The following is a 24,853-nucleotide window of genomic DNA, read 5'->3' as shown; positions in this document are numbered from 1 at the left end:
ACAGTAGTGTGGCACGCTGACAACAGCCGGGATTTCAGTTGTGCGTTCCATTCTATCTTCTCTTGTTCCTTGCAGCTTGTGCTGTCAGTGAAAGTGATGTGTGGCATCTGCAGGGAAGGGCAGAAGCTATTTGCTTCTTGAATGTAAACCTTGTCTTCCAGTTCACAGTTGGGAATAGGAAGTTTTTTGCTAGGTGGCTGGTATGAAGAACTGGGAATCCTTCCAAGTCTCCTCTGGAGTGGAATTTGTTCAGTTGAAATACCATCAGAATTCCTGGGTCAAATGCAATTAAAAAAAATAAAAAATAAAAATTAGTGATACTGTACTGATTGCTTTAAGTGGAAAATAAGTGTTTGTTACCTGTGTAAATAGACTGAAATCTTATTTATTTGTTATTTCTTTTGTTTTCTGCAGAGCTGAACTCCACTGGTAATCCATAGGTAGTAAATATACTTAGTAAGGTACCTGAAGTCCTTCACCATGTAGTCTCTTAGAACTGTTTTCTGTGACCTTCTGTGACTGATGTGTAGTAACTGCTTGCTTTAGTTTATGGTGATGATGCTAATTTAAGATAAAGTTTATTGATAAATAATATACTAATATTGAATAAACTTGTTTGAAGACTGCATTATTTTACTGTAGTGAAAAGCCCATGCCATTCTGTGTTCCACAACTGCTGAGTGTACACTCTTTAAAGAAAGGACCAGATCTTTGTAAACATTTATTTATCAGTTCATTTATTTTGAGACTGAGTAACTGGAAAAGCCTGGTGATTTCATTGTATTTCTGCTGGAGTTTATTTTATTCCTTTCATGTCTCTCAGGGTTGTCACTTAAATTGAGAATTTTCCAGATTTGTTGACCAACAGTAATAACTCTGGGTGTAGAGTGCTGCATGTATGTAATGTGTGAAAGATCACAACGCAAACCAGAAAAGTGATGCTTTCAAAATATCCTGTAAAATTATAGCGTTGCAGTGGCCCTGAGTTGTACCATGGGAGGTTCAAGTTGGATGTCCAGAAAAATTTCTCCTTGGAGTGGTGAGGTATTGGAGTGGTCTCTCCAAAGAGATGGTGGAGTCACTGTCCCTGGTTGTGTTCAAGAAACATGTAGATGTGGTTCTGACATTGTTTAGTGGGCATGGTGGTGATGGGTTTGTGGTTGGACTAGATGATCTTAGAGGTCTTTTCCAACCTCAGTGATTCTGTGGTTCTGTGTCTGTGCTGTACAAAGTAGGATGATGATTATTTAAGTTGAGGGACTTCAGTCCTTGTAGAGGGCCATACGTTTCTCGAGCTGCAGTTCTGCTGAGAGGAAGGAAAAAAAAAAAAAAAGGTTTTAAGGAATCGCTCTTCTCTTGAGAGCACACTGATGCAGCCAGGGCTGTCATCTTTGAGGAAGTGCTAGGATCTTGCAGCATCACCTATTTCTGATCTGTTTATGTGGGATTGTATTACTTCTTATCCCTAGATCAGAGTGAGCACAGGACTGTTCCTATTCCACTCCATATCACAGAGCCAAGGCAACACCTGTTACAGCCACACAAGACCATTTCCTGTGAAGTCTGAACTTCGTATGGCATTGCGGAATCCAGCCGTAAACTCTGTAAATGAAGAGAGACAGGGAGACCCTGTAAATTCATGAACCTTTCCACTTCTGAAGCCGCTGACATCATTGGAGGTGGTGATGAGTGGTGTACAGCCGGTTCTAGGCAACCTTTTTCCCTCTCATGGGCCTGATATGAGTGGCACTGCCCAGGGTCAAGACTGTATGATGGAGCCGTGTCCTGCTGGGCTAGTAGCTTACTGCTGGACTAGGCTGTGGGTTTATGGCAGAATTCTCTGTTTGCTTGTAAGCTGTCAGTGTCTCAGTGGATGTAGCTGCCACTGAGGCTTGTAGTGGATCTTTACTCTGCTGCACTTTTTTTTTCTTTTCTTTGAGGCTTAATAGCAGAAGTTCTTGGAGTTCTTTAATTGTTAGGCAGTTTTAACTTGGTTTAAATATCTCAAAACATGTGAGTGTATTTCACAATTTTGAGGAAAATGAAGGAAGTGTTAAAGTACATATTCTGAAAATGTTCCACAAAAAGAAGAAAGGAAATAAGAATTTTTGCCAGTAATTCTGTTAGCAGAACCCATGATCTTCCTTTTCCAACTCATGCAAAAGGGCCAAAATGCAAAAAAAGCAATAGGAAAATGAACTAAAATAAAACGAGAGCTTCTGTAGCACACCCTGCTAGATGGGTGTGTAACTGGAAAACTTCCAGTCCCTTTTGTTGCTTAACTGCTTGCATTTTGGCCTGTTTTCTGCAGTGTCCCAGAAGTGCCTCTGTTTTGAATGATCAGTGTTGACAACCTGATATTTTGTCTCTCTGTTCAAGCACTTTAAGAAAGGCTCTAATGGAAAAAATTCCTGGTAGGCAGACATCCCAAGTCTGCTTGGTGGATTTCGGTTTATGCTATGACTACTTACAAACCAGCAAGTGCCTGTCTTAAGGATTTAATTCAGTTCAGAGGAAATTATTTATTCTGCATTGAAACTATTGCTTTAGAGCTACTGCTGTGGTAACTTCTAGCAGTACTTCTGCAGCAGAACTATATCAGACTGCCAGCACTAAAATGCATGGTTAACATGGCATATTTTCAAGTAATCTTTAATGGTGGTAAGGAAATAAGTACAAATAAGGCAGCAATCACTGTGGTATACATATCAATGTTGGAAAAGGTGATTATCCTCCTAAGAGGATTTTGATGCCTCTGTCTGGTTGCTGCAGTAAGTACAGGAAGTCTATTGTAAAATTCAATTTTGTATGGACTTTAATCTTAGACTGTTAGAAAAGGGAAAATACTCTATCCTTTAAAGGTGCAATCCCATGGCTGCTAAGTGAATAAAAAACTGTATCAGCATACCTCTGTCTTGCATTGCTTTTGGCACTCATGGAATTTCATGGTGAGGTGCGTCAGGGAGCTGACCTCACTGACAGCTAGCTCTTATTTCTTTTCAGTTAACTTTCAGTCACATCAGCTCTCCGAGCTGACTCACTGCATTACAGCATGAGTTCCAGGGGACAGGCCAAAAGCAGGACTGCAGCAACCTGAGTTGAGATTGCCTGAAGGTGTGGTTTCTTGTTATTCTTCATCTTGTCTCGTCGTGGGTTGCCTCATATCCTTTCCTCTTCCAGTAAGGGTGGCTAAGGTGTGTATTTCATGTTGGCTATGCTAGCTGTTTGTGCTCTCAGCCTGATATTTTTCAGAAACTTTCAGTTTTCTGGGTTTTGGTCCAGATTGGAAGAAAAACTTGCAGATGTCCTACCAGCTAAGAGTTCAGAGATTCAGGCACTCAAACTGAAATCTGTGGCTCTGTCTTTGTTAGAAAATCAGACTACCTGTGGACACAAGAATTCAGTTGCCTCTGTTGATAGAAATCTTCCTGTGTGCTTTTGGCTTGGGGCAACTGCTGTACTCTCAGTAGTGATCATGATAGCTAGTCTGAAGGCAGCAACCTGAGGTTAAGAGGAAGATGTAGAATGTTCCACACCAGTGAGTCCTCATGCAGGAGTGTAGTCCAAGGCATGTTTGATCAGCATTCTTTCACTGGCCTTCTAGTTTAGGTGCAACACTTGTGTTCCTTTGAGGAGATCTGAAGCTTGTACTGACAGCTGGGGACTTGCAGAGTTGCTGCTCCATATGCATTCCATAGAGGTGGGTTAAAGCTCTTATGTCTCTGAATATATAATTCCAGCAGACAACCTGGCTTAAAAATTCACTCTTCTTGTTGTAGCACTTCACTTATATGATGGACAGTGAGCAGCCATTGGGAATCTTAGGCCTCAATAGCCATCAGGCACATAACCTGCTAGTATGTGCTGTCTGTAGGAAAGGAATATTTCCAAAATCTTCTGTTAGAATTAGATTGCAAGTAAAGCCTATGTCATTTCCAGCAGGGATCATAAATCACTTAATACCTGCACGTAACATAAAGTCTTGACCAAATATGATGTAAGAAAAAAAACTATTTTCCATTTTACTATATTTGGGCTTTCAATAAAAATGTAAGGCAGAACTGAGAGAGCACCTCTCTGCCTTTCTTGACAGAAGATAAAATATTTTTCAGATTAGTAGTACACAGCAGCAATATTACGTTGGAATTAGTTATGTTGGCAAGCCTTTGGTGCAGAAAATGAAGAAACTGAGAAATGAGAACTGTGGAGTTAGGGTTAACAAAGATGTTTCGGGAGCTTAATTTGGACTGATTTGCTCAATGCTGGTAAAACTGGTCTGTAAATTTTGTAGTTTAACATGTTGGCTTTGCATCCAGGTATCTTCGGACAAATCTGAGTATTCCTAGAAGGGAATTGGGAATACTCAGGGAATTCCTAGAAGCTGGTTACTGTGATCAAAATGAGTGAGTGAGTTGTGGTTGTCACTTATTTATTTATTAATTCCCCCAATGTTTCTGATGTTTCTTAATCCTGAGTGCCTGACTGATTCTTTCTCATCTTTTAGAAGCTTAAGAGAAGCCTGACACAGAGGAATTCACATTAGCACTTACAAATGCAGAATAAGATGCATTATTTTGTCAGCTGTGCCAGGTATCTAGTTTGTGTAAAACTGAATTTATATTTCATTGGCAATTATTCATACTTTCATATGTGTAGCTTTCCTATTCATGTTAGTGACTGTTCCAGGAAAAGCATAAATCTGTTTTTTTGCATAAATGACTGTTATCTTACCAGTTCATCAGATGAGCCTGAATGGAGTTCAAAGCCTAGGTTGAATCTTATAGTTAGATCTTTCATTCTGAGTTATTGCAGTTTATTCGTAACGAGCCGTTTAGAATATTAATTGAATCCAGAAATTATTTAGGATGAGAACGTTTGTATTAAAACTTTATACAGAATAAAGGATTCGATTAAGGACTACTGATTTGGCATTTGGAACTGATGGATTCATGAGCTTCATCTGGTAATATCTCCTAGGTTCAGGAGCGAGCTTGCTAGCCTGGGATTTACAGTGTGTTATGATTATGGTAACCTGGCTGTTAGACTGGTTTGTAGTCAAAATGACAGCATGGTATTATAGAGTAGATCTAGTCCAGATTGGCTTGTTTTAATGTGTTGAGTATGTTTGTTTTCTCAAATAAAATGATTGCATTCCTGTTTTTTCTATTCTTTCGGTATTTGTTTTTACTCAAAAAGGTAGTGTCATGTCAGACCTTTTAAAAGGCATAAGCATGTTTGAAATTATGGTGATAATTTTGTTTCAGAAACTGTTCTGGAACGATGCCTTTTTTTTTTTCCTCTAAACGTTGAAGTCAGCAGTACGGTAGGTTGGTGAATGTCTGTGTATAAATACTCCAGAATTAAGTTCAGCACTTACAGCATTCTGAGCATTTTATTTCAACGTTTCTTCCATCAGCTGCAGTGCTGGTCGTTTGTATTTGTGGGTAATGTGTCTGCTTGTGGATTTCATCTGCAGATGATAAGGCACTTCAGGGAGGACAAACAGCAAGCTTGCCAACTTAGAGAGAGTGAAACCAGAGGAATAGAGAGTAACATGACAGAGAGAGACTTTCCTGACATGCCCCCCCAGAGCACTGGTCACAGCCCAGGCTGCCGGAGTTCAAGACGCATTTGGACAGCACTCTCAGACCGAGAATTTGAATTTTGGGTGGTGTTTTGTGGAGCCAGCTGTTGGACTTGATGACCCTTGTGGGGCCCCTTCCAAGTCAGGATATTCTGTGGCTGCCTGAGGTTTGGCAATAGACTGCAGATAGAGATGAGGGTAGCATTCAGATTTCCTGAGTGAGCTGTCCACTAGGTCACATCTGCTTCAAGTGTGATGGTTGATTGAGATATGATTAATTACTGTTAGTTAAGGATAAATGAGCATCTGTAACTTTTAACATCAAATCAGAAGGGAAGAAGTTTTAAAAATGGAGTGGTTCAATATTAGATTCTTCTGCAATAATTCAAAATCAGTATTGTGGCAAAATGAAAGCAACTTTTGGTAAAGGTTGCTTTCCTTTGGAGGAAATGTTTGAATATTTGTGTGCTCATATAGAGAGTAACAAAGCAGCGAAAAGTCAAGGCTGTCCTTTTTGCTCTGCAACTGAGTTGAATGAGAATGAAATCATGGCTGTTGGAGGCTACTTGGAGTTACCATTGGCAAAGCCAAAGGCAGACTTGCTTATCAGACCTGTTTAATCTAGTTTTGCAGCAATTAGCAGCCATCGTGTCAAATGTTAAGAATTCAGCTCAGATGAGTCATATCCGTTTTCTGCTGTGGGATGCAGTGGTGCAGTTACTTGTGAGGGTGGGCGGTTAGTGCTGTCTTATTGGCATGTTGGTGGAGAGTGCAGTAGTAGTTTCAGGTAGGTAATATTTTCTAGTGAGACATTTTTTAGTGTTAGTTTGCAGGTTAATAGTTGCTCCTTGGGAAATTTGAGCATGGAAAAAAAGCCAGAAACTGAAATAACTTGTTGTATACACACATTTTTTTGCCCCTCGCTCCCATTTCTTTTGGTAGTGCAACTAGCATTTATGCTGGTTATTATGCTTTGTCCTCCTCAGTAAGAAGGAGGCTTAAATTTATTCATCTACTCCTTCTTTACTGACTCCTCTCACTATACCACTCTTACCTCTAACAGATGTGAAACATGAGGGGTAACTATGTGAGCAGTCATATTTGACTAAAGCGGAGTCATATCTCGAATTCTGAGTCTAATTTCAAACTTGATCTACCTAAAAGAGTGATGAGATTCAGCAAATTCAGCCTGGATGGATCTCTGTGCTGGGAGTCAGATGTGCTAGTTCTGATAAAGCTGCTGTGCTTCTAGTTCCGAAAATCCAGCTTAATTAAGAGGCTGGATCAAAATCAAAAACTTTTGGGAAAAGCTAATCTAAGTCAAATTTCAAGTTTTTCCTGAGTGTTACATTTTATTTTAGTTAAAATACAAAAATTAAAATTAAAAATTATAATTATTGATCTGGAACCCGTGAGAGACTTTGTAGCTAGCAGCAACGATTGCACTGTAAGCTGACTCTTACGTCTGTAATTGTATCCCTGGCTGGAACTTCCTTTCGTTCTGCTGGCGGTAAGTCCCTCCTCCTTGATCGCTTACTAATGAGGCTGTTTACATTTTTAAAAGGATTTGAGGCCTCCGTATCTCAGGGCGAGGATTGCGTAAGTCCACGCGGCGGAGAGCTGTGCAAAACGGGACAGACTCAGACAAGTTCTGTGAATTGTGATGGCAGTAAGTGGTAGCACCATATGCTGAATTAGTGATGTGTGTTAGTTTCTGTTGGAGGTTTGGTTGTTTAAATTCTGCATGCTTCAAAGTAGAGTCATCACTAGACTTGAGATGTTGTTTTCTGCGTGAAGTAGATCTTTCTGTGCAGTGTTTTTGCTGGAACTTGAGGGATATTCCAAATTAAGTTGGACCAGGTTTGTGGTGTTTGCTGTGCCATTTCTCCACTGTGGTCTGAAGTAACTGTTCTCTCTGTGGTTAAGTGCTGGAGGCGTTAGAAGGGACTCTGATTTTTCTTTCTTACTTTGCAAGAAGAGCTGCACGCAGAACTTGTGATTGCAACTTACAGATCAGTGGGGTCTGACCAAACCCTGATGGTCATGTTTGACTTGTGAAGACTTTGTGCTGCTGCTGGTGGAAAAAGCAACCTAGCTGTAGTTTTCTTAATAACAGGAGGAAGAAAGTGGCAGTGGTGGACTCTCTCTTTCTCTCTCCCCCCTCAGCCCTTTTTCCTTTCCAAAAGAAAGAGCTAGAAATTACTAAGGTATAAAAGAGAGGAACAGAATCAGGGATATGTATTCTAGTTTTTCAAGGATTTCTTTGAAATTGGTCATAAGCTTTGTAATATAAATAGTATTTTGAATTTTAAAGGGACTATTTTTGAATGTCATTTGGTAAAACAAATAAGGGGAGAGTAGGCTACATACTTAGGCTGCATACATTTATTACAATGTCTTTGCTAGAGATGGTGAATTTATTTTTGTGGCTGTAGGGAAAGAACACTTTGCTACCTGGAAAACTGTGAGCAATAACGCACTTGAGCATATTGGTTTACTGTGAGTAATATTGGCTAGTGTGGTCACTAGACAGATCATAAAAACAAATGAATGGACAAAGACTCAAAGGGAATAAATGCTGGACATGCTCATTTTCTAGTCTGTTATGATGCATAACAGAGGTTACAAGTATTGTGATTAAATTTCTGAGAACTTTATGGGAGAAATAAAATAGAAAAGACAGTGTTAGGAATTAGAAAGAAATAGAAGAACTAGAAAAGTCACTTGCTGTATGAATCTGTGGTGTTGTATCTTCATTTTCACCTGCATTTTTGCTTATCTTGTTTCAAAAATGAATTTGTAATTTGGCCAAGGAGACAGACAAGATGAATGAGGAGGATTGTCAGAAGCATTCATGGTGGTTGTTTTTTTCTATACAGATGCAAACAATAGATATGTCCTCTTCAGAAAGAAAACAAAGGGAAATATGACGTAATGCAAGATTAGGAATGAGAAGGAAAGAACTAATGACAAACAGTTACTCATTTTTAATTTCTGTCCTTCCACCTCACCTGCAAGCAAGATTAGAAGAAGCTAAAGGAAGTACTTTTCCATGTAAAGACTAAGTCAAGTTGTTTATCTCATTGGTGTAAGGTGTTGTGGATGTGAAAAGTATTGGTTTCAGAAAAAGACAAAAATAACTGGGGCATAAGTTTGGTGAGACCTGTTATGAATGATAGACTCCATGTCTGAATGACTCAAACTCTTTAGACTGTTGAATTTCTGAGGGCTTTAAAGAGGTACCAGGTGGCTCTGCAGTTGCTCTGTTTCTTTTTTTTCTCCTCTAATTATTGTTGTTGATAGTGGAGGGGCTTTTTTGAGAGTTTTTTGCAACTTGGAATTGGGATCTGTAGAGGAGAAGCAAGAGGAGGAAGATTGACTGTTGGGTATAACCAGGAAGACTTCCCTGAATGTGCTGAGACCTTATAGGTACTTGAGCCTTCTCGTGCCCAGGCTCTGCAAGGGTGAGGAAGTCCCCAGGGAACTTTGACACACACTTTTCACAGCTGTGTTTCTGCCAGTTACATCTTTCTGCTAAAAGTGTTGCCTGTAGGTATGTTGAAGGTGGATAAAAGCAGTACAAGGAAACACAGTTGATGCAGTTGTGTGTAAAGTATATATACTTATCACGTCTCTTTGGTGTTAGATCTCTGGATGTTTTGCTCTGAGAATTTTCAGCCAGTAGGAATTGAAATGTTTGTTTTTAAAAGTTCTTATCAGTAAGCTTAGCAGCCTCTGCCCTTCAGTAACTATCTTACTGTTGATTCAAGCAGAAAGAAACTGACTTACAAAGAGTACTTCTGAAGGCAAAATCCATCATTACACCTCCTACAGCATAACTGTCTTATAACTTGGGTTTATGAGGAATGTTTTGTACATGGTGCTTCTAGGAACTAGGGTGAGGGGGAAAAGGCATGATGCAATCCCTCATTTATGCAAAAACAGACTGAAAGTATGTCAGAGACGTCCAGAACATGCAGGACTAAAAGCAGTTCATGGAGCATTTTGTTTTACTTTTGTGCAATTTGCTTTCAGTGCTGAAATGAATCTCTGTGGTTGAGAATGGCCTGAGCAAAATTTCCACTTTTATTTTGAGAAAAAAAAAAAAAAACTTGGAGAAAGGGAACTTTCTACCTGTTTTCATTTATCAGCTGCAGCTAAGAGTATTTTCTTAATAGGTGTTTTTTGACTACTTCATTGTGAATATTTATATATATATATATATATATATATATATATATATTCTTCTATTTCATGAAAGCTTTTCTAACGTACAGTCAAAATGTATGAGAGCTGACCTACATGCACAGACTGCAGGAATTACCTGCAAGGTAGATACTGGAGTAAGAGCATTCCCATTTTAATTGATTTAAGCATAACTAAATTGTTACATGCTTTAAACACAGAGAAAACAAAGTCAGCATTCTGTGTGGTGAAGTCCAAAGCAGCAGCACAGTATGCTTTTTGTTAAGTGAGTATATTCAGTGTAGCATGGTTTGCAAAAACAAAAAGGGGCAATGCAAATCACAGAGGAATGCAGGGTTAACAGGGGTTCTGCTAATCCACCTTGAACTCCAGGCAGATGAACTTGCTGCCTTGTGAGTGCCAGACAGAGACCTTTGCTGTTTTTCATGTGAAGCTCTCTTTCACACAGGACAGAACATGGATTCTTTTTGTAATGCTATACACTACTGGCTCATTCATTCTGTGGCTGCTATCAATTGCAAAGTCTTCCCTTCTTCCCACATGGTCTAAGCAGACTTATGTGATTTCAGCAATCCTAAGCATAGAGTACAGTAAAGACTCGCATTGTTTTCAGTCTCCCAAATCAATTCCAATCCTGTCCTTCAGGGTGCTTCCCAAGTTAGTGTCATAGAAAAAATTTAGTAGTGTTGACATACAAATCAGGAATGCAAACATGCGCCTGCACAGATCCTTGTGATAAGGTGCTGCAGTTTGGCACTGTATCATTGGTAAATACTCTTGTCCTATAAGGAAGAATAGGGTGTTTTTGCTAAACTTGGAGTTTATTTTAAAATGCTCAAGAGCAAAACGCAAAAAGTAGTAGTGAGCAGTTTAAATTCCCGAGCTGTGAGTCCATCCCTAAGGAAAGACAGCACATCATATTGCCAGCTCGGTAGTTATGATCCAAGGCTTTTAGATGAAGCTACTCAGGCAGATTTATTTATTTTTTTTAACAGAATATGAATCGCTATGGTTACTTTGCTGAAGAACTATTGAGAATGTACTTCCTTTTTGGGTCAAACCTGTTTAGTAACATTTGTGCATTTGTAAGAGATATTGGTGTTTACTATTAGAAAACCTGGCATGTGAGACTTGCTAAGCCCTTGGGTGTTTTTCTTCTCAGACAGGGTCTTTTTGTTCCTGGAAAAACACTGAATTCTACAGCAAAGGAGTAGCAGTTTGTTTTCTTGGGACCAGTGGTGAGAACCAGAAATGGTAACTGTATTCTATACCTTTCATTCAGATTGGGATTGGGGCCTTAAATTCTCAAATATTGTATCATTTATGACATTTTCTCTTTATGGTGGAAATAGTTTCTTGAGTAAATAAAGACACTTAAATAAACACATTTTTTACATGCTTTTGAATACTTCTGTTCCCACATTTGGAAGCATGGGAAGATCCCCTTTTTATGCATTCCAGCTGTTGTTCTTCATACTCTTAAAATATTATGTATATATTTTTCAATCTGTGCTCACTGCTTAGGGATTTTCTATGTTTACACCATATTTGGTATGACTAGGGAGTTACCATTTCTCAATCATGAGTTGAAAATAATATTGTAAGAAATAATTCTACATCTTTGGATTAGAAACGCTTTTGGATTTTTTATCAGTTTAACAAACAGAACTCTGCCCAGCTTAGGGGACTGAGACACACTGTCTCTGTCTGGCTTAGCCTTGCAGTTTGGCTTTGCCCATCTTTGAGGCAGCCCATATTTCTGATAGAACCTGTGGAAAAACAAACAATGAGTAAGCTTCTTAATAGAAACCTGAAAGGAGCAACTAAACAGAAGAGCTTTCAGATAGCAGGGAGATACCTAAAAAAAAATTGCTTCCAGGAGATGTGTGCTACTTACTAAAAGAAGCTTTAAAGTAACCCCCATAAGGTGGCTTTGTCAAGAGGAAGAAGGAATGGAACGATGCCCTTTGAAAGGACAGCTTATGCTCAAGTGGTAAGGAAACATGAAAGAACATGAACTGTGGCAAATGTAATGTAAGGCTTTATAAGGCAATTTCCAAAAGAGTTCGAGAAATACTTGCTGAAGTCAGGTTTGAGCATTCTGAAATGCTTCGCCATCAGGGAGCAAGGTAGGGATCCTGTGCAATCAAGATTGGAAAGGAAAAATTGAGAAAGATGCAGCTTTCCTGCTATGATCTTTTGAAAGACTTTCATTAAGGGGATTAGTCTGAAGAACTGACTTAAATTTAAGTTGCTAGGAGAAAAGGCTATAAAATAAGCTGATAAAATAAATAGTAATGACTTATAAAAGCCTGTGCATTGATGTCTCCTGCTCTAAACTCCTTTAAAAAGCTCCAAGCTCCAGTTAAAAGATATGACATTGTTATTAATGTTGTGTGGCTTCTGACTTCAGTGGGTGTTGTCACAGTAGGAAAGGGAGACAGTAATATCAGTAGAAAAATGGGCTGAAAGTACAAATAAAAAATAAATCGCATAGACATACAGATAAAATCGGGCAGTAGGGAAGAGCTGACCTAGCTTTTTTGTAGAGGTAAGTCAGACTTCAATATTTTCCAAGTGTTTCTTTGTGAGACTGTGTATTTGAATGTCAGAAAGCTTTAGACAAGGTCCCTGACCAAAGTTGTTTAAGAGACAAAACGACTGGAGCTGAAATATTTATTCCCCTTGAAATAGTTGAATTGTTGAAGTATTGCAACAGAAAATCAGTTTGGCAATATATCAAGGTTACCAGTAGTGAAATGTGCTGGTGAAAGGATTGCTCTGTGCTTTCTTTTTTAATTAGACCTTTCAGAAGGTTTGTCAGCAGTGTGGTGGTGATGTTTGCCGGTGTGCAGGCTAGTCTGGACTGTAAAGGGCTGACTGTAAAGGGTTGTAGAAAGTATTATGGTACTAGGCAGTTGAGCAGTTACAGGAAAGCTGAAGTTCAGTGATAGTGAATGTGAAACAACATGTGAAGAAAAGCAGTTCTAATTATGCACATGATATTAAGCACAAATTAGTTATTACTCTTCAGACTTCTAGCTCATTCAAGAGTTTTTTCATAAAGTATCTCTGAACTGCTGATTGAGAAAGACTGGTCTTTATTTGCCCCTTTCTTTCAATGCTTGCAATGCTGCCAGCTTCTGGCAGAGGTATTGAGCTAAACAGAGCATTGTTCTGATCCCTGCAGCTGTTGTGATGGAAACCATCAGTTGTTTTTGAAGGTTGGATGTGGACCTGCTTATAGACATTCTTGTCAAATTGAATTCCCCAAAGAGGGCAAATATATAACCGTGTGGTCAAATTTAATTAGAATAAAAATTAGAAAAAATTTTAAATCAGTAATGCAGAAATAAGCAGAATAAATAAATAAAAGAAAGAAGATCTGTGGATCAACTTTCCTCTTGCCACTTCTGTCTTCAAGGTGGGTTGTTTCCTGGCTTGGTTTTAATGAACTCAGCTCCAAAGCTGCATGATAAACTCCAAAGCTGTAGTAAGCTCTATGGTTCTTTTAGAATTTGGGAGAATTTCTTTCCATCACCTCTGAAGATTGGCTGTTTGCTTTTCTTAGAACTGTGTTTCCTTCTCTGAGCTCTTCTGTTGGCACACCTGTGATCCCCACAAATACTTTCTTCCTGAGCAGTCTGTCACTTTAGAGAATGTATAATCTAATCACTCCTTCTCATGTGTCTTAAGCGTAAAAAGCACATAATATGAAAACGTATACCAAAATAATCACACAGGTACTATCACATCACTCATTTGTGTGGTTTTTATTTATATATTTAAATATATATATTTATTTTCCCTTGATCTTATTCAGGCTGAAGTAATGCTTTGTTTACGTTGAGAGGAAGATAGTTTATATAGATAGATAGTTTCCCAACAATGCAATCTAATGGACAACACTTCTAAGTGTGGAAGTACTGAGTTGCTGCAGATTGCATTGCTTTCCTTGACTTTTCCTTGTGTTTGGGGATTGTTTCAAAATACGTTAATATCAGTGCAGGTCTTACCAGCGTTGGAATGTGTTTGAGCATTCATCTGAGCCTTGTGAATTCCTTACTTGAGTTCTGAGTATTTTTCTAACATAAAGTTGTAGGTTGTGAGATTATTTAGTATTTCACATTCTTGTACTAGGGAGCCTGTTTCACTAGGATTGATACAGATGCAGTGATCCCAAATGTACTGAGGTTACTTTTAAATAAATTGTTCTTTGTTTGGCTGTCATCTTTTTATTCTTGCCTATTCCTCAGTTCCTCCCCCATGCATCAAGCTGAGGGTATTTTTTCTTAATTTTTGGGGGTTGGAATCATGTGACAACATCACATTCCTTTGTCTTGAGCCAAGATAGATTGTATTTTGTTCAATCTTAAGCTTTTTTTTTTTTTCCTTCTCCAGTTGTGTTCAGATCATTGACAGACTACCATGCAGTTTGCTGTTAGTTCCTACACACTCTTGTTTTATGCTTATCACCTACGTTTTTCCCCTCTCATTCATTTATGTAACATCTATATGAACTTTCATTGTTACCATTTACTTGCTGTTTTCTGCTGTTTTCTTCAGTAAGAATCCTGTTTTGCTCTCATCAGCCTTGTAGTATTGAATCAAGAGGTTCTTTTCCCTTCACATACTCTAAATGTATTGCAGGATTTCACTTTTCTCTCTGGGCATCAGCTTTGCTAGGTCTAATACAGACATGGAGAAGGTCAGAGCCACCTCTACTAGTTAACTGTTGAAGAGTTTATCTGAGGTGAAATCGCACCTTTTATTTATTAGTGTTTGTCTAGGTTCATTTTTGAATTCAAGATCAGTTTGACTCAGTTTATTTTTCCCAGGAGCACTGGGCTAAATACAAGTGTATGGGCAACGTGATACATCTGTATTGGAAGGTGACTTACTGCTTTTGGAGTACTAGGTGGCCTAATTCTGCCTCTGCTTTGTGCTACAAGCAAACTGAATGGGATGCTCACCAGGCTGAGATGCCTGTTCATCAGCTGGGAACAGGAGCTCAGGAATTCCCCTTCAAGTAGGTTGCAGGACTGGCTCTAAGTTGTACTTCAGTGATGCAAGATCTCTGCTCCCATTTCATAAAAGTAATTTACCTGATCCAGGGTTAATGCAGTAATTTAAAGAAGAAAGCTTCCCAGAGCACTGGTGTCACGAGTGCTGTGCTGACCTGGTCTGCTGGGGTTGTGACATAAGGTGCTGAAATAAGGAATCTGAACTAAATGTTAGATAGTGGTAGTCTGCAATAGAAAATAGATAATGTGTTAGCTTTTAGTGCTTTTGCTTGTACTTTGCACTTTAATTGTAGTTTCTACAAGTATTTTGCTTTTCCTCTAGTATATGAAGCTCAAGTGTGCTGTCCATACCCACTTTTCCCACTATACCCAAACCTCAGACACCTCTACAAAGCCTTTTTTCTGCCTAGCCTCTCCCAACAGACCGGCTTGGCCAGACAGGTTTCCGGAGAGGTCAACCATTCCCCTGTGTTGAGGTGTCCTCATGTGAGTGACTCCCATCAGCAGCTTCCGGTCCTGAAAATGCATGAGATGCTCCTGACAAGTTATGCCTGTTTCCACTGGTGACAAATCAGTGATGCTATGGTTTACACACCAGAACCAGATCTACTGAGCTGCACTGATGTGGTACTGTGATTTCCAAAATGGGCTTCCTAACTGAAGAAGGCATTCTCTTGGTGGGGCATAAGCATCTATGTCAAAGACAGAGAACCATAAAGGAGGTGGTGAGGATGTCTTCCATTTGCTCGTTTCTGAAAGTTCACCCAATAGGGAATACCATCGTGGTTTATTGAAACCACTGTTATCATCACGATATGAAAAACAATTGGCATTCAAACTTCTGTTCAAATAAATTTGGTCTGTTTTTGTGCCTCTGTTGAAAGAGTTTTAACCTCCAAGAGGAAAGGAACCATAAATATTGGTCTATCCCAGAATTTGCTGATAGTAATTAGTTCTTATTTTGTCCTGATTAACTGTGGGACAATGAATATGAAGGAACAACTGTGCACCAATTAATCAGAAGATAATAGCAAACGTAAACATTCATCAATTTTATAACTGATCTGTTTGTATTCATTGTTCTTCCTGGCAGCACTGTTGTCAGCAGACAGTATCAAATAGTAGGGTGTACGTGTATAATATCTTGGAGCGTTTGTTTAAACATTCTTCTTTACCCTGTTATATTTTAAACAATAAGCAGGAGTTGAACTTTGGCCACTGCATTTCTTAGTGACTAAAGGCATTGGTAATAACCAAGACAAAAAGGCTTTATATACCTTAAATGGATACTTCCCCTTCTTGACCACATTACCATATGAGATCGTAAGTTCTTGCAGTATGCTAAGAAAGTGTAATGAGTAGAGATGCTATGTATGAAGTTCATGATCTTTTTACATGTAGTATAAAAAGATGTAAGTGGATCTGCACTGCAGGTAAGAAATGTTTGTTACACTGTTGTAACATATGCCAGCCTTCACAGAGATGAGTCCTTGAGCTTCTGCTGTATCCTGGGCAGAAGGAGTCAAGCTGATTGCCTCTAATTCTGTCACACAAGTCTGCTTTCTGAGATTAATTACAAGCAGACTCCCTGTGCAGTAGCATTTTGGTTTTTTGAACGTGTTGTGTGACTGTATTTTGAGCTGTTTTTAGTATAGACATCAATTAGCCTAGTAACTTGAGGTAGGACTGCTTGGTGGTTGTAGTTATGTCCACAGCTCAGTGTGGTTATCCTGGCTTATTTGTACGCAAGCAGCTTTATTACAACTTGGTTATGGTCAGGTAAAACTTGTGGTTTGTGAAATGGGCATCAAGAGCTCACTGAGCCGCATGCTGCTGCAGTTACGCTGCTTCTGTGTCTCAGCCAGAGCTACGCTTCTTATGCACGTGTTTATGCTCCAGACTATCACTATAGGCATGGCAGTTGCTTAAAGTGGTGAGAGAGAAGGCTGTGACTAGACTTTCTTTAATGTTCAGAGCTAGCAAGGCACGATAATTTGCTGTAAGATTTATTATGAGGCTCTGTATCTATAGATGTCTAAGATAACTAATAAAAAAGAGCATCCTGTCCCTGTTTTCTTTAAATAGCACCGGTGTATCTGTGGTCTGTAAACAAGTCTCTTGCTTTTATTAGTTAAAAGTAACATTTAATCTTACATGCAAGATGTAAGCAAGGACTAAAATTTATTCATTCCTGTGTGGCTACAAGAGTTTCAGTACTTCTGCTTCCCTGTCTCTTGCTCCTATTTTGTACAGCATGCATCCATACCCAATCTGCTCGCTAGCCTGTGAATCTCAGTCTGAACAGACTTCTTTTTCTGGAACATAGATGTGTGAAAGCATTTGGAGTGAACTGTCAGCCCTTGGCCTTCAGAGGTACATTGTGGCTTAGGTGTTAAGAGGGCTCTACTCTGATTGGAGCTCTTGGTCAATTTTTTTTTTTTATTATTTGCCTTGAAACTGAAACTGCAAATGCTTTGGGTGGGTTTGTTTTTCCACTCTTATTGTGGAAATGTTGCTTCCACCTTGTATCAAAATGCTTTTTTGTTACTTGTGGAATTGTGTGTGCCTTTTACTGCAGCACAGTTTTAGATTAGTCTAATCTGGTGGAAGTGAGAGACTGCTAAGTAGGGTTCTAGCAGCTTGTATATTGATGACCAAACAGTCGTCTCATGCTAAGTTAAACCCTGGCTCATCTGAACTGGTGAGAATTTTTATGGATACTTACTTGAGCTAGATTTGTCATGGAAAATGTTAGTCTTGCTCAGCTCCTATAAGCTTCTAATCATACTTTATGTAACTCAATATGGTGTTTATTTTTTGCCTTAGGTGTACTTGATAATATGTTCCAGGCACCTTATAGGAGTCATTACCACTACCCTTGCTTTGCAGGCAAGAAGTAGAGATAGAAAAAATAGGTAAAGATGGACAAAACAGCTGAATTTCACCCAGAAGATGAGCTTCTGCTTGCTGCTCTGCATCTGACTTCTGAGCTTCTGGCCAGTGCTCCATACTTTGCTTCCTCCTTTGGTCAGAGCTGTTTTGAAGGAAGATGATGGGTTGCAGGAGTTTACTTAGGGTATAGAGGTTTTTTCTTGTTTTCAGTGTGATAGGCACCTGATCATAAAAGCACACGTGCTTCTTGTGGTTTGTTGGAATTCCAAGTATGAGTTGGGTTGTTCCCATTGACAACAGTGGTATCAGCCCCAGAGGACTAGTGCAGACTTTGGAAATCTGATCTCTTTGTAATAAATACCAGCTTCATCTTAAAATATCCACTAGAGTGAGGAGGAACACTACACAGATGTTGGAGCTCTCCTTGTGGAAAAAAAAATAAATTCTCTATTGCACAAGGTTATCTGAAAGGCCTGTGTTTCACAGAAGTCTTAAAATAGAAACAAAACAAGCCCTTGTTGCATTAAATGCTACTACTACTAATATTATTAATAATAATAATCACAACACTTTATACCGGCGTTTTAGTGTCATATTTCTTACAAATGTTTACTGGACGTTGTGGTGCTTCTCTGTTCTTTGAGTAGCCCAAGCCTCAGGGCTTTTTTGTTTTGTGTTTTAGTCTGATTTGAGGAATAGGGCGGGATCCGCAAACATGTCTTACAATGTGGTGGGAAGTCTAATTTATCCTAACAAATGTATTAAACGGATTTGTCCATCTCATCTTGACAGTAGTAAGAGTGATAGTTTTTGGTTTGGTTTTTGTTGTTGCTGGCATGTGTGTGTGTCTGTCTGTATGTAAGCGTTTCCTTCTTCATGGTCCTGGGAACATGCCAGTTTAATGCAGGTTTCCTCAAGTATTTTCTGGGTTCTTTTTTTGGTCAGGTCCTATCACTTTGTTAAGTAATATTTCTCTTTCACTGTTAATTTCGCAACTCTAGTGGGAACATGTTATCTTGCAAGATTTGAGAAGTAAGTAATGGAAAATTGCACAAGTTTTTCTCCTGCTCAAGGTAACGGAAATGTACCATCACCTTGCAGTTTCCAAGGATTGGATTTTTATGTGAATAAGTTAAAAATAGAACTTGCAGCAGCAAGTTGCTCTTAGGCAACTTCCTAAAAATACATGAATTCAACCCTCAATAAGCCCACCCAAGCAATGTCTAGTAAAATTGCTCTCATTCTTATTGGGCTTTTGTGATGTTTCGATTTCTGAAAATTAACAAAAATCAATCTATGTGCAGTTCTAGTAATATGCTTTCTTTTCTGCTTCAACAAAATGGATTTGGAGGAATCCATGCTTCAGATATTTATGTGGAATTGAGGAGGTTTTCTTAGAACACAAATTATGAGGCATCTAAAGAAAATAATTTCGTATTTGATTTTAGAATTTGTTCTATCAGGTAGTGTGTTTGTGTTCTTGACATCTGTTGTAGTTTCCATGGGAATAAATAGGAGGCATTACATTTGGAGCAACCTATGTAATTGATTCTTAGTGAAAGGACATCAGGGTAATAAAGTTTTTGTCTGCAAAGCTTGTCTTGCAACCTATCTTTTGTTGTAGAAGAGTTCACAGAAAGGGAAAGCAGGGAGATGATGAAAACCATGTTTCTTTTTCATTCTTTTTTTCTTCACATTACTACATTTCTTTGAATTAAACAATCCAAAAGATGGGATAGGATGAAGAATATCTCCCAAGAGGAAGAGAGAGATGGAGACGAGTCATTTTACTTAGTTTACCCTCTTGATCCAACAAAACTTTTGTAGGGGAAATATTCTGCCTGCTGGAAAAGAGACCTCATTTATGTATGCTGATATGTTGTAGTTGCCTCATGCTTTACTTTTACTTTGTGACTCTGGGAAAATGAAATGTGCATTTTAAGAGACATTGCAGAAGACTGCATGCCCTGTTTTGTAGGCATTTGTGCATGAGGTTAGTTTTGTTCATGCAGGTCAAATCTGCTGTGAACAGGACTCTGTGATAAGGTTCTTGATTATGCAGTTGCGTACTTAATTAAATCAATTTTTATTGTAGCTTGCATAGAGGGTGAAAATATAAATCAAATACAATTATTTTTTTTTTCCTATGAGGTCCTCATTCATCTTATAGAGATTAACTAAACAAATTTTGTTTTCCATCTCACCAAATAAACTGTTTGCCTTTTTATGATCAGTGATGTTTCACCACTTTTTACCTGGGGCAATTAAGGTCTCTTTTAAAGGAGAGAATGGGTGGGGAGGAAGGTGAAGAAGGAAAGAACAGAAAGAAAAAAATTAAACCACATCCTGCTGACTATAGTCAAAATTCAGGCATAACTGAAATGGGGAAAACCCTCTATAGTTCTGTTTCCTACTTAAAATCTATTCTTATCAAAGCAAATGCTTTGATGGTAGTTGAAGGAAATGGCAAGAAATGGCATAGAAGTATGTGGCTGTCAGAAATGTGTGGCATTGACCATTTTTCATTTCTTTCTACAGATATTGCTGTTGTAGAGATGAGTGATGCCTTCCGTCAGCCTTCGCTCTTCTACCACCTGGGAGTCAGAGAGAGCTTCAGTATGGCTAACAACATTATCCTCTACTGTGATACGAATTCCGAATCTCTGCAGTCACTGAAGGTAGCTCTGAGTGAAAAAGTGCAAGAGGGGAAGTCGCAGTTGTTCTGCCCTTGAGATAAGACTCTGAGTTTCCATGAGAAATGCAGAAGACGTGTATGCTTCGCAATAGAATAACAAAAATGTTCTGATGGTTAAAAAATAAGTTTTCAGTGCAGCGCTGAAAAACTCAGTTCGCTTTTCCCAAGAGAAAAATATAGATGACTTTACCATGGTCAGTTAAATACCTTGGCGTTGAGTAGCTCTTTATGGAAACAGCGGTTTGACACATCTCGAGAGAACTTAAATATTTGGTTTTCTCATTTTTGACATAATAGTTCTGTTGACAGAATTATTGTTATTTGGGATTAACAGTAAGATCAGTTGGTTAAGAAAGGTGGTATGTAGGGGAGCAACAGGATAATCCTGACTCTAGTGCAAAGTAGCAGATTTCTGTCCTGATGGGACTGCAGGTGGTCACTGGTAATTCTTGCTGAGTTACAGTTGTTCATATCACATACCTGCAGGATTCTTCTGCTGGACTTTATTGACACTGTAGCAGTTAGTTAGGCACAATTTATCCCTGTTTCTCAGTGACAGTGTTCGCCATGTGGTAGGTTGGCTGAATGCAGAGTAGTGGTTTAAGGTAACTGTTAGCTGTGAACTGTGGAAGCCGAGGACTTGGCACTTGCTCCATCCTACACTAAAGTTTTGCTGACTTCCATGAGGTTGTGAGAGGGCAGAACAATTTGGATAGCAGTTTTTAAATTACTTCCACTCCCTCAGATTCATTGGCTGTCATCACAAGGTGTTACATGCCATTGCAGTTAAGCTCAAGGCATTGCTGAAAAGCGTTTCAATAAGCAGCTTGGTGAGTCAGGTTACAGTCTGGGCACTGCTGCCTCTCACAAGGGCTTTGCTTCCACTGCTTCTGGCTAATGCAAGGTACTTAGTTTTGATTCTGCTCAGCTATTTGCAGCTTGGCTTTCCTGTAGGACAGAAATACCTTGAATTTAGTTTCTTCTCCCTGTGCCTCCATCCAAATGATCTTGGCCAACTGAAATGGTGGCAATCCAATTACTTCCCTTCTGTGTGCAAAACAAAGGGTATTCAGATAAAAGCCCTAAAAATAAAGCTCATAGTAGAAGATCCACCTTTGGATTTAATTCACTTATGGAAGTGCAATGGTTTACGGTATAAGCAGAGCAGGATTTCATTGTACTACAGAGGAGCCAAACATTTGACTCTCACTAAAAATTAGCTAGAAGTGAGGCACTGCTTGGGAAAACTGTTACTCAGTTCAGGAGTTGAACTTTGCAAACCAGTTACGTGTTGGGTTCCCACTGGTGTTGATGGAATCTGAATCCTATGCGGTGAGGCTTCACTGTCCCAGTTGCCACTGTTATAATGCTCACTGATGGACTCAGAAACAACGCCCACAGTTTCTTTTAGCTTTGAGCTGAGCCCATGCTTCTGCAGAGTGTTTGTAGAAAACTTTTCAAAGTGCAAATCCCTTTCCCTATTATGTAGTGACCATCTTAAAAAACAAAGAGAATAATGTAGTTGTGAGCATGCAGGAGCATCTTTTGAAGCAGTGTTTGTTCCTGTATTTGTTACAGCTAGCAGTTAAACTGGAAGCACTGCAGGAGTGTGCACTATAGTTGTTAACTTTTTTTTTTTTCACGGGTAAGCTTTGTGTGTGCACTGTTTTAATCTTGTATGTGAGAGTTGTGAATTGAAGAAAACAAAAGTAGTGATTATGGAAATGTAGGAAATACGTAACTGCAGCACGTGATTTAACTAAGATATAAGGAAGTATAGGTCACCTCAGTTAGGGGAAAAGAAACTCATGGAAGTCTGAAACTTGCAACAGGAAAAGTATGAGGTGCCTTATCTGAGACTGCCTCTGTTTTTAGTGATACGACTTGTGAAGCTCTTCAGTGGTCACTGTGGCAGAAGTATAATGTAGCTAATAAGTCTGGCAGTGGCAGAACTTCCTGAAAGCGAGGCCACTTCCCACAGGTGGTTTGCCTTTGGGCAGCTCCTGGAGTTGTACCACCCAACTGCTGTGCAAGAACTGCCTCTTCCTATCCACCTGTGCTTTAATTCTCATTCTCTGAAACTTTGCATTTAAATTGGGATTTAAATTGTATATTCTTTGCATCAGATTTATTTGAGAACATGAATTTCAGCCAACTTGAATGGTTGACTTTCAGTGCAAGATGGGAATATCTGAAACTTCCTAGAATTACTGCTTTTACTATTCTTCAGGTTTTTCTACTGGTAGCAAGATAGTATTTGTAAAGCTAAATATGTATGTATTAATAGCTGACTTTTGGACAGTCCCATTTCAGGACTGCGTGTGCTCCTGTGTGTGTATACAGGATGTATGTATCTACTTAGTTCTGTAATATTTTCAATTACAGATTATCTCTCTTGGGACAATACTGATTTGCATTGGCTTGGCAGGCTAAGAAAACATGCATCAAACAGCTTCTTTCTGTCATTTGTATATTTTAAAGTTAGAAAGTCATATTGGTCAGATATATTTTCCAGTATTTGTTCAATGTTATCAATGTTTTTTTTTCTTTTTTCTTTTTCTAGGAAATTATTTGCCAGAAGAATAATGTAAGTATGATTTGTGTGCCAGCTGAATTCTAGGCATTCCAAACTTCTGTGGCATTTCATGTTGTTTATCATGTTCTCCATTTGAATCACTTAACACTTTCCTACTGTATTTTACAGAGTTCTGAAGCTGCTAGCAGCAAATCCATGTGTATCACTTTGTTGCTAGGTACCAGGCTCACTGCTTACCTTGCTTCCAACTATCACTGGTATTCTCCTTGCTGCCTTTACTTGTCTGTCATATTTTTTTTTTCCATACGCTACTTTCATCTTTTATTTTGTCAGGTTTTTGTTTTTCTTTTTCTCTGTACAGTGTTCTTCAGGCTGTTGTTGGGTTTGTTTGTTCTCTGTTTGTGCGGATGTTGTTTTTTAAAGAAAAGAAATTACGGAAATGATTAAGGAAAATAAAACAAAAACAAAAAAACAAAAAATCCACCCCCTATTGAAAAGGAACTGTTTGGAAACTGATGCTCATTTTAGAAACCTGTGGCTGAAGCTGTGAAGGTGTATATATCAAGAAAGAGAAAGTGTGTGTGTCTATTTCTGTAAGCAAAGGTTGGGAGCCTGCTAGCCCTTGTGCAGTGCTGATCCCAGAATTTTCTATCTCTTTAGTTTCTGAGGTTGGCCTTGCAAATCTCCCTTCCCTTTTTCACTCTTACATTCAACGTGGGCAGAGCTCTGGCAGTGAGCGCTCGTTTCTCCATGTGGTTTGTTCAGGAGCAGCAGGGCCAGTCACGTCAGAATGTATATTTGGTATGCTGAACTCTTGGCTTCACTTGGGAACGTACTGATAGCCATATATGTTAGGGTATAATTTTGTAGCAATTAGTTGGCTTTGTGCAGGTATCCTGAGGTGCTGTGCAGTTCCTGTATTTGTATAATTGTTTTTTTATGGGCACATGATGTATCTAATTTTAGAAATTGGTTAGGTTTTATTTCCCAGAGTGTTAAAACTGCCACAGAAACTGCAATATTCCTGAGTTTTATGTTGTTTTATTTAATATCACAGTTCATGGACTTAAGCACTGATTTCTATCTATACAAAGCAGGATTTTATTGAAATGGCAGCAGTTACTCACTATAGCTCATAGAATTTCTAAAGAAGGCTTTAAAATCCCATGCAAGCTTTGGCCCTAATGCTGTGTTTTAAATTACATAGTGTTTTTTGATTAAAAAAAATGGAAGCACAGAGCACATTCCATGGATGTCTGTGCATCTCTGAAGTGCATTTCAGTGATTCTCAGACTGTTGTAAATGATGTGTTAAGCTAAAAATCTCTTGCCTTTCTGCAATGAAAATGGGGTAGGTGATCAGTTAGGTCTTCACCCAGAAAGAAACAGACCAGTGAGGCTTTTCTTCCAGGGAGGCTTTTCTTCCTTCCTTATAAATGCGTGTATCACATACTTGTTTGTTTGACCCACAGTGGCAGAGATCTAGGTAAACGGTAATATAATGTCTGTGTGAGGAGTGGGGAAATGGCTCTGGTAGCAGGAAACCAGCAGGAGGTGGCTTGTGAAGGAGAATAAAGGGAAGATATTGTCTTGTCCTACTTTTGTGTGACAGCTTCTGAAGTTGCAGGAGTGGAATGATAACTTGGCCTTTATCTGTCTGAGAAAGAATTGTTCTGTTTAAATTCAGATAGGTGGCTGTGAAACTGTCATTTACCACTTTTAGAAATGCTTCAATATATGCCACAAAAAGTGTGGTCCTTGAGAATCTCAGATGTTTTCAAGCACACCCACATAACATGTTTTCTGAGAGGAAATGTTTTCCTAGTGATTAGAGCACAGAATTCAGTAAAAAACTGGCTTAGCATCTCTGAAACTAATTGTTTTCTTCCCCCCCCCCTCCCCCCCCCCTCAGTTTTT

The 24,853-nt window shown here is 38.9% G+C and overlaps 1 protein-coding gene across 1 annotated transcript in view; it reads left to right on the top strand.

Annotated features, from left to right (window-relative positions):
- The window catches only part of MAP3K5 (mitogen-activated protein kinase kinase kinase 5), a 92,326-nt gene that overhangs the window by 9,876 nt on the left and 57,597 nt on the right, over positions 1 to 24,853 (top strand). Inside the window, exons 2-3 of the mRNA XM_042881071.1 lie at positions 20,245 to 20,384; positions 22,965 to 22,988. Of these exons, the coding sequence (XP_042737005.1) occupies positions 20,245 to 20,384; positions 22,965 to 22,988 (164 nt within the window). The remainder of the gene's footprint in view (positions 1 to 20,244; positions 20,385 to 22,964; positions 22,989 to 24,853) is intronic.

The sequence above is a fragment of the Lagopus leucura genome, unplaced genomic scaffold, assembly GCF_019238085.1.
Source record: "Lagopus leucura isolate 7727_CA_CO unplaced genomic scaffold, USGS_WTPT01 Super-Scaffold_73, whole genome shotgun sequence".
Classification (NCBI taxonomy): Eukaryota; Metazoa; Chordata; class Aves; order Galliformes; family Phasianidae; genus Lagopus; species Lagopus leucura.
Note: the sequence above shows the minus strand (reverse complement) of the source record. Positions and strands in the feature narration are given on the sequence as shown.